This window comes from Artemia franciscana, chromosome 1 (assembly GCF_032884065.1).
Source record: "Artemia franciscana chromosome 1, ASM3288406v1, whole genome shotgun sequence".
Lineage (NCBI taxonomy): Eukaryota > Metazoa > Arthropoda > Branchiopoda > Anostraca > Artemiidae > Artemia > Artemia franciscana.
In genome coordinates this window covers 70,468,672-70,480,016 of record NC_088863.1, presented here as the reverse complement: position 1 = coordinate 70,480,016, position 11,345 = coordinate 70,468,672, and the positions used below count along the sequence as shown (strand labels likewise).

The 11,345-nt window shown below is 34.5% G+C and overlaps 1 protein-coding gene across 1 annotated transcript in view; it reads left to right on the top strand.

Moving 5' to 3' along the window:
* The window catches only part of LOC136033488 (tyrosine-protein phosphatase 99A-like), a 177,175-nt gene that overhangs the window by 93,958 nt on the left and 71,872 nt on the right, over positions 1–11,345 (top strand). The window contains exon 5 of the mRNA XM_065714236.1: positions 4,425–4,603. Coding sequence (XP_065570308.1) covers positions 4,425–4,603 — 179 coding nt within the window. The remainder of the gene's footprint in view (positions 1–4,424; positions 4,604–11,345) is intronic.

The window sequence follows — 11,345 nt, the reverse complement described above, 5'->3', positions numbered from 1 at the left end:
GTTAAACACGTGTTCCAGTTTTTTTAGGAGAAGGGGCAATAGTGACAAAAATGTGCATATTATTTTGAGAATAAGAGATTTATAAGAATTATTTTGAAAATACCTTACTTTCGAGTGAAGATTGGCTTAAGACTTCCCCCTTCTCATCTGTACCACCTGAATAATACCATAGAAATCTGGTATGCGATGGGGCGAAAACCTGTTAACTTCTACGTAGGTCTATCTAGGTCTATCGTAGGTCAATCTGTTGGAATGCCAGAAAATAATCCTGACTCAGGACGGGCGTAGAAGAGAGGGGCTCCTTTGAGCCGGAGTCCCATCGCGTAATTTCAACATCTTTACAAGCGTTCACATTTTCATTTTTTTACATAATCCACCTGTTTATTTTTTTTTAGCTTTGCCATTCTAAAACGTCATCTCTCTTAAAAAAATCCTGTTTACATGCCTGGATAATATTCTGCAGTCCACAAGTGCGACTGTATGAGAGGGGGATGGGGTTAAAGAACTTAAAGATGTTTTTGCCAGCTGATAGCTAGTATTTTTGGTTTAATATAGCATAAATTTATATTTTTATAGGCCTATTTCTGACTATCCAGAGAGAGATCTTTTCCTTGTCCTTCCCTTCTGATACCTCTTTTTTTCAAATAAATACAGTAATAAGCGAGTATGCTATCATTATTGTTGACAATTCACAAGAGCAATAAGCTACCCGCTGCAAGGTTGCCAACACGGCCAGTTCCTAAAGTGCTATTAACTGCCCAAATTTGCGTGCTACACAACGCTTTTCGGTGCTATAGTTAAAAAATGGATGTAATGGTGCTAAAATAGCTCTTTAATGATATTTTTGCACTATTTTAGCAACTCTGAGTTCTTGCTACAGTACTAAATACAATAAAGTAGTGCTAACTTAGCACTTCCACCCTACAGATGGCAACCCTGGCTCGCTATGACGCACAGTTACGCACGCTACTCCTCCACCCAACTCTTATCAGAGCTTCACTCACTAACCCCTCCCATCAACTTCCTACTTCATTTAGATATTTTCTTGTGATCTCTTGTAGCCCCATTCGAGGATGTCCTAATTTTTGTTTGGTCTGTTGACAGAGTTGCCAAGAGGTTGCCAAGAGTCGATTGATCTAAAGAAACGAAAATTTTGTTAACTTTGAAAACAAGGCTAGACGATATCTAACTTTTGAGATAGATGTAGATTAGAGAAAACGCTCTAATTTCGCAGCAGAATAAACTTCAAAAAATATTTCTCAAGAACTGTGACACAAGGAAATAATCCCGAATTCAAACATATTGTTTTATCAGCCCTAAATTACTGTATTTTCTTGTGGTTTAGTTCAATATAATTTATTCCTCAATATGAAAATAATTATATTCTATGATTATTATTGCTGCATGTATCGAAGTTGATAAAGTTTTGATTTTAGTGTTTAGAAAATAACCTTTCTAAACAAGCATAATGGAATTCTATATTGGTTCAAGTCTGCCTGGGTTGATTTTTTCGGGTCAAATTTTATGCAGGTTTGGGTTTTAATGGACTGAGATTTGTATGAGTTGCATAGCTGAAAATATTACGGTAGAACTAAATTAAACTACAACTACTGAAGCAAATCAAAAGAGTTTAAATCCATCATGGCTGGCAAAATGGCGTAGATGCAACATCTCATAAGCAGAATATAATATTTGGTTAAATATTCCAGAGAATGTTGAGGAGGATGTTGAACTAAATCAAAAGACACTATGTGCATCCAAACTTGTCAAGAGGGCATATGTAACATCTCATAAACAGAAAAGGATATTTGTTTAAATATTCCAGGGAATGTTGAGGAGGATGTTGAACTAAATCAAAAAACACTATATGCATCCAAACTTATCAAGAGGACATTTATGCAATATTTCCAAAAAGGTTGTGCAGATTTGCAATCTATTTATTTGAATAATATTTCCCTTACTCATCTATAAAAAAATGCTATGGTACAACTTTTATTAAAATGTATTGTAAAACTCTCTCGGAAATATAGGCTATATCGCAAGCCAAAATTATAACTGTCCAGGAAATCGAAAAAAGCGTTACAAACTAAAAGTGAACATAAATTAATATAAAAAATTCTTTAAATAACTATTTCAAAGAAAAGTAAAGAGCTACATTACACCAAAGAGAAGCGAACATTTCTATCAATAGATAAATAGAAGCCAAAATGAACTGAAGTTGGCAATAAATAATCAAGCCCAACTTGAAAAGAACAAAAATTACCAAAACTGGGAGCAGGGCTAATCCACCCTCCGCTTTCTAAAGAGTAGAGCAATATTAGCACTTTAGCGAAAGCAAAATATATTTTAAATGTTTTATCTTTTATAACATTAATAAATTCAAAATTGCAGAAACTTTCAGAAATTGATATGAATATATATTAAATTGTTAATTTTAGTGAGTTATTTTTAGTAGTGTTGGTCATTATTGGAATTTTTTCTTTTATTGTTAATGTTATGGCATATAAAAGAAAATAGCTCGGAATATTTGTTTTCAGTGAAGCGCAAATGACATTCTGATCTTTAGAAGGTATAGGTGTTAGACGTAAAATGAAGATTTTTTCGTAAAAAGGCGTCAAATAAGTGAACTAAATACAAAGTATATAGGAAATTATCTGAGATGAAAAAAAAATTGGAATGGAGCAAAGGAAGCCTGTAGGAAGATGGAATAAAGACAAAATACTGGCAAATCATTTGAGCGAAAATCATTAAGGGCATTATAAATCGCGAAAAATCTAAATTTTAGGGGTATGACAAGCACCAGCCATAAGATCCTTTGCCCCTATTCTTATGCCTGGGCGAAGGCCTTTTTCGGTGTTTACGTGTTATCCCGATCAGACTCGAGTTCTTGATCTGAATAAAACCAGCTTCTCTGTCTGCATTCAGAGATGATTAGCTTAACCTGATTGAGATAAACTACTTTGTAGCTATATTTTATTTAAATGTTTAATGCATAGAGGTTGATTAGGTATTTAATATAATGCGTTCTAAGCGACCTGTTTTCATAGTCCTTTGTTGTTGTTCCCATTATTAGTATTATATTGTCACCAGATTTTAGTATATTCTATTATAATAAACCTAACATTACTTCCTGAGTGTGGCCAGGATAACACATAAGCAGGGCCGTATCCATGATTTTTTTTGGGGGTGGGGACTTACAAAAAAATCTTAAAAAACGCCTCAAAAATTTGTCTTTTTTCGTTTTTATTACATTATTTACGAGACGGACAACCATTTTGGGGGGTCTTCAAACCCTCGCCCTTGGATATGGCCTTGCATGTAAGTAACCCTTCTTCTCTTTTGTGCGTGTTTGTTTTCAATGATAAATTTTCCTCAAGTAATATCAACCAATAAAATTCACCTGTTGCTAAAAATAGATAGCAGCCACGAATATTTGCATTCAAGCTGCTCTGCTCTTTTCAAGATAAACGACTGAGGAATATGAATACAAAATTAGGTCATTAATCAACAAAGAAGGCGAAACCAGGAGCGGAAATAAGATGAAAAGCTTTTTAATTAAATCAAAATAGACCGAAAAAATTGGATGATCACTAACAGCGTTATGCCAAAATCTTACTGTGCATACATTATTATGGCCCATTTATGGCGAAGTTGCTTTATTTGGAATAAAAGAAATATTTTACTTATAACATTTTTGCTCGCCAGCATTAGCCTAGTAAGGTTAATTTAATTCATCTGCTCCACGTGGCGCAAAAGGAGCGCGAGCGCGGAAACAGCCGAGTTTAGGAGATGGATTGTTTGCATACCGTTCAGGATAATTTAGTGTAGGCACAATGTACAGGTTTCAAATATACCTGAGATAATAGGTATAATTTGCAGTTAGAGTTATTGGGAGGGGTATTTGTTTTTGTTGTTTGTTTGTTTGTTTTTGTTTGTTTTGCTTTTTTTTGGGGGGGGGGGGTGTACATAATTTTTTTAAACGCATCAAAAATTTGTTTACATGCATTTTTACTACGTTTTTACGATTTTTTTCAGAATTTTCAAAGGGGGTCTTTGTTACCTTAATAAGATTCAAGATTTAAAATTTGTATTTAAACATATAAAAAAGAACAAACTTATTAACTCACCACCTCTGAAAGTCCCAATGATTTGCAACATAGGGGAACACAAATAATATTTACGCAAAACGAATATCAAGAAAAGAAATTAACGACCACTGAAATTTTTCTATTATTTATCAATTACTTTGTTACTTTGGCTGTTACAGAAATTACTTAGTTTGATTAAAAATGCTTAATTTATTTGTCATGCAATATGAATCGAACTGGCAATGAGACAATAGTAACTTTAACTCTAAAAACACCCCTCAAAATGTTGTCTGACCTGCAAAAAAATGTTCAGCATATTTTTGCTTTTTTTTTCAGGGAAGGAGAAGACGGAGAATGGAGCGAAAAGGTTCTCACAACCGACAATAATGGAACTAGTTATCAAGTGTCTGGACTGCTCCCCTACACTGTTTATAGCTTTCATGTGGTTGGCGTCAACTCAAGAGGGCCCAGTCTTCCAAGCCTAGCTTCTTATTATATGGTCACTCTTAGGGAAGGTAAGGCACCTACTACCAGTCATGTGCAAATTATGCTTTTTGGGAGTGGAGGGGTGAATTTGAAATAATGCCAAAATCAAGCTAATCATACTAAGTTAAATACGAAATTACAGGGGAAATCGTCAAGCTCATAAGATAGAAGGAGCATGGGTCCGGATGTGCCCCCTCTTTATGTTCCTATTGACTGTTCCTGCCTGTGAGGGTGCAGTGGAAACTTTTCTTTTAAGATTCGGTCAAGAACCACCTCCTAAAATAGAAAAGTTAAAAAATACACCTATTTGTATTTTAGTTCTGTTTCTTCTGAGAAAACCTCCAGTGCTCCCAAATTATAACTCGGCCCTGTTGGTATTAACAATATCACCTAATCTCTGTTTTCTAGGCCACTAAAATTTCATGTCAGTCTTTGAAAAAAGGAAAAGGCTCCATAAAAACAATCCATATATCGGCGTTCCTAAAACGAAAGGGTGTATTACATACTTCATTCAACAAAAAATTTGAAAATCAGAAAGATGTCTTTTGACAAACGCAACTGTTGAAGAGGCGCCTGGAACCTAAGGGCCCTGCGGCTCACACATAACTATCACAAGACTGTTAGTGGGCTTTTGGCGCGACGAGTTCGCAGTGGTAGTAGTAAAGAGAAGTTAAATCTTTAGAGGTGTATATTTTTCGTTGTAGGCTGGGGATGCAAACCATGATCTGGACAAATAAATTTTCAGTGCATCAAATTTCAAAGATTAACCTACGTAATTGTTTGGATTATTTGCCAAATGGAAGCTATCCAGCTATGGAATATAAAAAATAAAAATCTACCAAAAATTGTATCTAATTAATGCTATTAAATATCGGCGATTATATTTGCGATTGAACTATTTGTACATAATTAATATAAATAACCTAAATATCATCTGAAAATTAAATATAATTGACTTTTATATAAATATAAAATATAAATATAATTTAATATAACTAACTTTATAACTAAATTAAATTAAAATACAGTCTAAATACAATATAAATAAATAAATATAATTAACTAACAAAAAAAATTAGTGACTGTTAGATTAGCAAAATTTTAAGGACTATAGATTAGAGGGTTCAGTGCCAAAGTGCATTAAGCCTAAAAAAAAAAAAAAATTCTGATTCTTGCAAATAACAATAATAACAATAACAACAAATATTGTTGACAGTAACAACAATGCTTCCCATTCTTTAAATCTTTTAGTTTCGAAACATGGTAAACAGTGTGACTTTTATACAGTTTTTCTCATTGAAATCCTTGAAGAAACAAATACTTTTCGTGAAAAGCCTAAAACTTGCCTTTTCTAAAATCTTGCCTTTTCTAGAAATATGAGATGCACCTTTTTTGTCTCAGGATAATATAACGTTATAGAGCTAGACAAAATACGAAACTCTGTCTGGGAATGACTCTCTTTCGAATATGTACCAGCTTTCCAGTTTCTTCTTTCTTGCTGGGATTGGATTTAAATGACCACACCATTTATATGATTCAGCATGTATTTTAATCCTTTTTTTTACAATTAATTATGACAAGTTGTCAATCCCGATTGATTAAGCTCGTGTACAGTACTGCGCTATTGCGCCCCCTAGAATCTCAAAACTTTTTGGGCTACTCTTCTAATATCTTGTTTTTTTCTTTTATTTCTACAACTTATTGCATTTTTACTCTGTTTTATATATCTAGATGATTTGCCTATTTTTGCTAATTTTCTATCGAATATTTGTTTAATGGTCTCCTCTATAATTTCCCCTCTTTTTGAGACTCAAAATCCTAGGTATCACTGTCTATTGAAAACAAACTAACGATACTACAATCTCCATTGCTTAAACTAAAATTGTTATGTTTTGCATTTGAAAATTTTCATATAAGCTTTATATACTGTTTTAAAGAGCTATGTCAATATCCTTCGCTTTCATTTGAAAATCACTAATTACGAAGTTATCAAGTTTTCAAGCACCTTGTTTTAGGAATTAATTAAACTCGCTTCACACCATCCAAGATGATTTTCCAGGCTACTTAACTTCTTAATTGTTGTGATAGATATAAGTTTTTCTTCTGCCTTTTTAAAAGAGAATTGGAATTTAAAGTATATTGTAAACTAGAACAGTTTGGACCCAAAGACGTTGAATATGACCTTGAAGATGTAAGTTTTCCTTACCCCTGTTAACATAGGTATAGGAATTTAGAGTTTGTTGTAAACTTGAATAGATTGGATCCAAAGACCATGAATATGACCTGTAAGACATAAGTTTTTTTTCTCCGTTTAAAGAAGAGGATTTGAATACAGAGTTTCCCATATTGGAAATGTAAGAAAAACTTGGAATTTAGCACGGTGTGGACTTAATTAAGAAACATTATTAGTCATTGTTTCTAATTAAGAAACATTATTAGTCATTACGATGCTGAAAAGTGTATTTTAATAAACACTTTCGTAATTCAAAGGGGGGAGGGGGATAACTTAGCCATAATTTACTTAAGTGTTTTGCAAAATTAGATTCTACAAATGAGCTGATCCCCCCCCTCCAGTCAGTTCTTGATGCTGCCCCTGAACTCTCTGCTGCTAGATTAATGTACTACAGGTGACTACGTCTTGCTTTTAGTTTTGTTTGTAATTATATGATATTATCCAATCTACTCTCTTTAAACGAGCAACTTTGTATATATGTACAAATTTTTTATTGGAAATAGCTCCATATTTTTGTATTATTATCTTTTTTTTTGAAAATTGGCACCCTGAGATTTTTCTGGCCTGAAAAAACGATCTTCATATTTCACGACTTTCAGAAGATTCGTTAAGGCCTTAATTTTGACAAAAAAAAAAATATCTGAGTATCATCACATTTATACATCTTTCAAGAGCAAAAATCAAATTCTCCTCCCCCCAGGAGTCGTCGTTTCGTTTTTGGTATCTATGACGCATGCAAAATTACACAAGGTGGAAAATTACTCTGAAGAGCTAAAAAGGGCATGGAACAAGAAACAGCAACAATCATGTTGCATTTCAAACGAAAATTTTGCACAAGGAAATCTGTGGTTAGAAAGACAAACAATGGAATGAAGGAACGTGACTGTCTGACCAATGAATATTTAAAATTCTTCGAAGATCTCTTCTCTTGTTGTTGGTTCGAACTCCAGGTTTCGGTTGCGTAAAGGAGGAACGGGATATCATTGGTGTTGAATAGCCGTAACCTCAGCCGGGTCAGGTAATTTTTCGACTTCCATAAGTGCTTGAGCCTACTGAAGGCAGCGTTTGCCTAACATATTCTGGTCATAATTTTTTTTGGATTTTGATCCCGTATTCTCTACTATGCTTCCAAGGTACCTGAATTCCAAGACCGGGCAAAACCCTCATTGTCCGTCCCTTAGGTACTTTTCGAGCTCATTTTGGATCCTCCTCTGAATGACATGATACAGTTCTTTACCGAGGACCGAAAGTAAGCTTATTCCTAGTCAGTTTCTTGGAACAGTGGCATCACCGTTTTTGAAGAGGCGCGTTAGTATGCTGCTTTTCCAGTCAAATGGTACCTTTTCCTTTTCCCATATTGTAGCGAAGAAGGCGGTCCAGAATGTTATTAGTGCTCCAAATGAACCCTTCATCACCTCTCCTGATTTAAGGTCTTCTCCTAGAGACTTTCTTCAATCTCTTGGCAGCTGCTTGAATCTCTGCAGCACTTGGCGGCCCACACTAATGTTTAGGAAGAAGAATGGCGTTGCGGGAATGTCGGATGGCTCAGTGGGTGGTGGTCTATTGAGGAGTCTTTCGAAGTGGGATTTCCATAACTTATTCACCGCTGCTGGTTCGGTCACGAGTACGCCAGATGGGTCCCGAACTTGGCCGTTGACGCTACGCTTCTTTCCAACAATGGCACTTGTGATATAATATTGGGCTCTAGAATATCCTCTCTTGGCTGCTTCCTTAACAGCCACACTAAATTGACGAAGTGTTATTTTAGCTTCTGCAGGGATAGTCAAGAAGGAGGAAATGGATTCACGTCTCGACATTTTAACCACCCTTGGATAGAATGAAGTTATTGTGGCGTCAGTGAAGGAAAACAGCTAAAGAAAAAAACAGGGAACCAGGAATAGCGAAAATTAGACTGAATTGCAAATGAAATTGTTGCACAAAGAATTCTGCGGTTAGAAGACAAAGCATAATTACAATGGAATGACGGAACATGTTAGTTTGGCGTGTGCGAGTCTTTAAAGGACAAATAGGAAGGAGGAATTAGTTTTTAGTATTTATGACATGCGCAAAATTACACAAGATGGCAAGTGACTCTTCTGAGCATATATAAAAGGCATAAAACAAGAAACAGCAAACATCACATTGAACTGCAAACGAAAATGTGATTTAAAACCAAAGAATAACGCAACAATTTTGCTATTGTGTAAATGAGATATTTCGGAAATTACAATGGAATAAGGAACGTGTTGTTATTTTAACGTATGCGAAGTACAATCAGGGAAGGAGGAATCTAAAAAGTGAAGTAAGCAAAAATACCACCCGAAAAATACCTTTGGTACATCTTCATTAAAAAAAAGAAGAAGAATAAAATCATAAAAAAGAAGAAAAATATATCTGGAAGAGAAATCTAGTGGCAGAGATGCGAAAGAAGTGCTACCATAGAAAGGCAGAGAAAATAGACATTAGAATAACTCACCAGAATTTGTGCATGATAAAATTTTCAATTCTGTTGGACTGTGAATGCAAAGTTAAGTATTGAGGGTAAATTTAAAATCAATGCATTTTACATATTTGAAATCACCGTAAAAATTAAATCCTTCATTTGCAGATTTCATTAGATTATACCTTATTTGTACTGTAGATCTATATCTAGAAGTCTGCTTTACTCATCTCCGTAGTCGGCACCCTGCAGCTCGCGAGCCGCATGCGACTCTCTCGTCGTCACAAGTGCTGCTCTTCTGATATTCTTTGTTGCTCTGATTATGCATTTTTCACAACTTAAATGAGCTGTAAAAAAATGAGCAGAAACATAAAAAAAAATTTACAAACTAGCCCCATAAATAATTGTAATCAGAGGAACTCCATATAATTCATATCGCCATTTTCACCATAACGTGTTTTACAAATTTTGTATTGGTTTATTTCCAAGGAAATTTAGTGTACGCTACGATCCGTGAGCATCAATTCCGCTTTAGTATCGCATGTATCATACCCCGCAGTGCTAATAAATTACTTACGAGGGAATTTGTAGTTTGCTGGGCAAAAAATGAAAGAAAATAGCACGAGAGAAAAATTCAAATAATGGATTTGAAATTCTAATAAGGGATTTGGTGTAAAAGTCCTTTCTGCACCAGAGCCAGGTACTTGTTAATTATTAAATATAAAAAAAATAGTTATTCAACTAAAAGTAAATAGCGACATTAACACTTTAGACGAACAGAAATTATTCTGTATATGAAAGGGGAAGTCCCCTCCTCAACGCCCTGCTCTTTACGCTAAGATTTGACTCTTTGTCACAGTTCTAATTTGTAACACAATTGAAACTTTAGCATAAAGAGCGACAAAACGTCTTTTGGCAAAAACACAAAATTCCACATTTTTATAGATAGGAGCTTGAACCTTCACAGTGGGGTTCTCTAACACGCTTAATATGATGGTGCGATTTTAAGATTTTATGACTTTTAGGGGTGTTTCCTCTTATTTTCTGAAATAAGGCAAATTTTCTCAGTCTTCTAACTTTTGATGGGTAAGACTAAACTTGATGAAAGCTATATATTTAAAATCAGCATAAAAATACGATTCTTTGGTTTCATTATTGGTATCAAAATTCCGTTTTTTAGAGTTCTAGTTACTCTTAAGCCGGGTCGCTCTTTACTACAGTTCGTTACTACGAACTGTTTGATTCAGGACACATCCAAGTTCTTGATCTGAATGTGAAATCTGATAAAAACTGATTTCATAGCCGCAAAATCGTGGATTTTGGTGAATTAGTCGCATTTAGGTTGTTAGGTATTTGCTTTTAATACTTTTAATTTTAGTTTTTATTGAATTTTATTCATCTTTCAATCTTGTGTTTTGATTGGTCTTTATTGTTTGTTTGTTTTTTTGTTTTTTTTTTTTACATTGAGTCTCCGCGTTTATATTTGGGGTAAATGATGTGTCGAAATTCCCAAATTAGGAATGAGCTGGATGACAATGTCAAAGATTTTCTAATTGAGCCATATTTTTGCTCAACATACTCTTATTTACAACATTCCTCTTCAGTTATATCTTTAAGTTTCTCGCTGGCTCTTGTAAATTCCTCATCATGCACTCTATCTGTCATCCACAAGATGCTTTTCAAAAACTGTCATCTGGATCGATAAGGATCATATCTAAGGAATGTCAACATTTCTATTGGAGTTAGACAGAGACTAGTAATTTATGTGAAATTCATTAAGACAATCACTCAGCGTTAAATTTGTCAATGAGCGTAGTAGGTCGCTGACTTAACGAAAGGGTATTTGACGAGCAATTTTTTTATTAATTTATGACGCACCGTTCATTTAAAGAATACTCGCAGCTTTTTGGCATGCTACCTCAATTTTTAGCTATATATCAAGCCCTTTATTGTGTAGGTTTTCAAAGGACGTAAAAGTTTTTTTTGCAATAAGCAGATAGCATGGAATACAGGTGCTTGGAAATGTACAATAAGCCCAACTGCAGGTGCGCTGATGAGACTAATCTAGGTTGAAACCATCAATGAAACCATTGTGGTT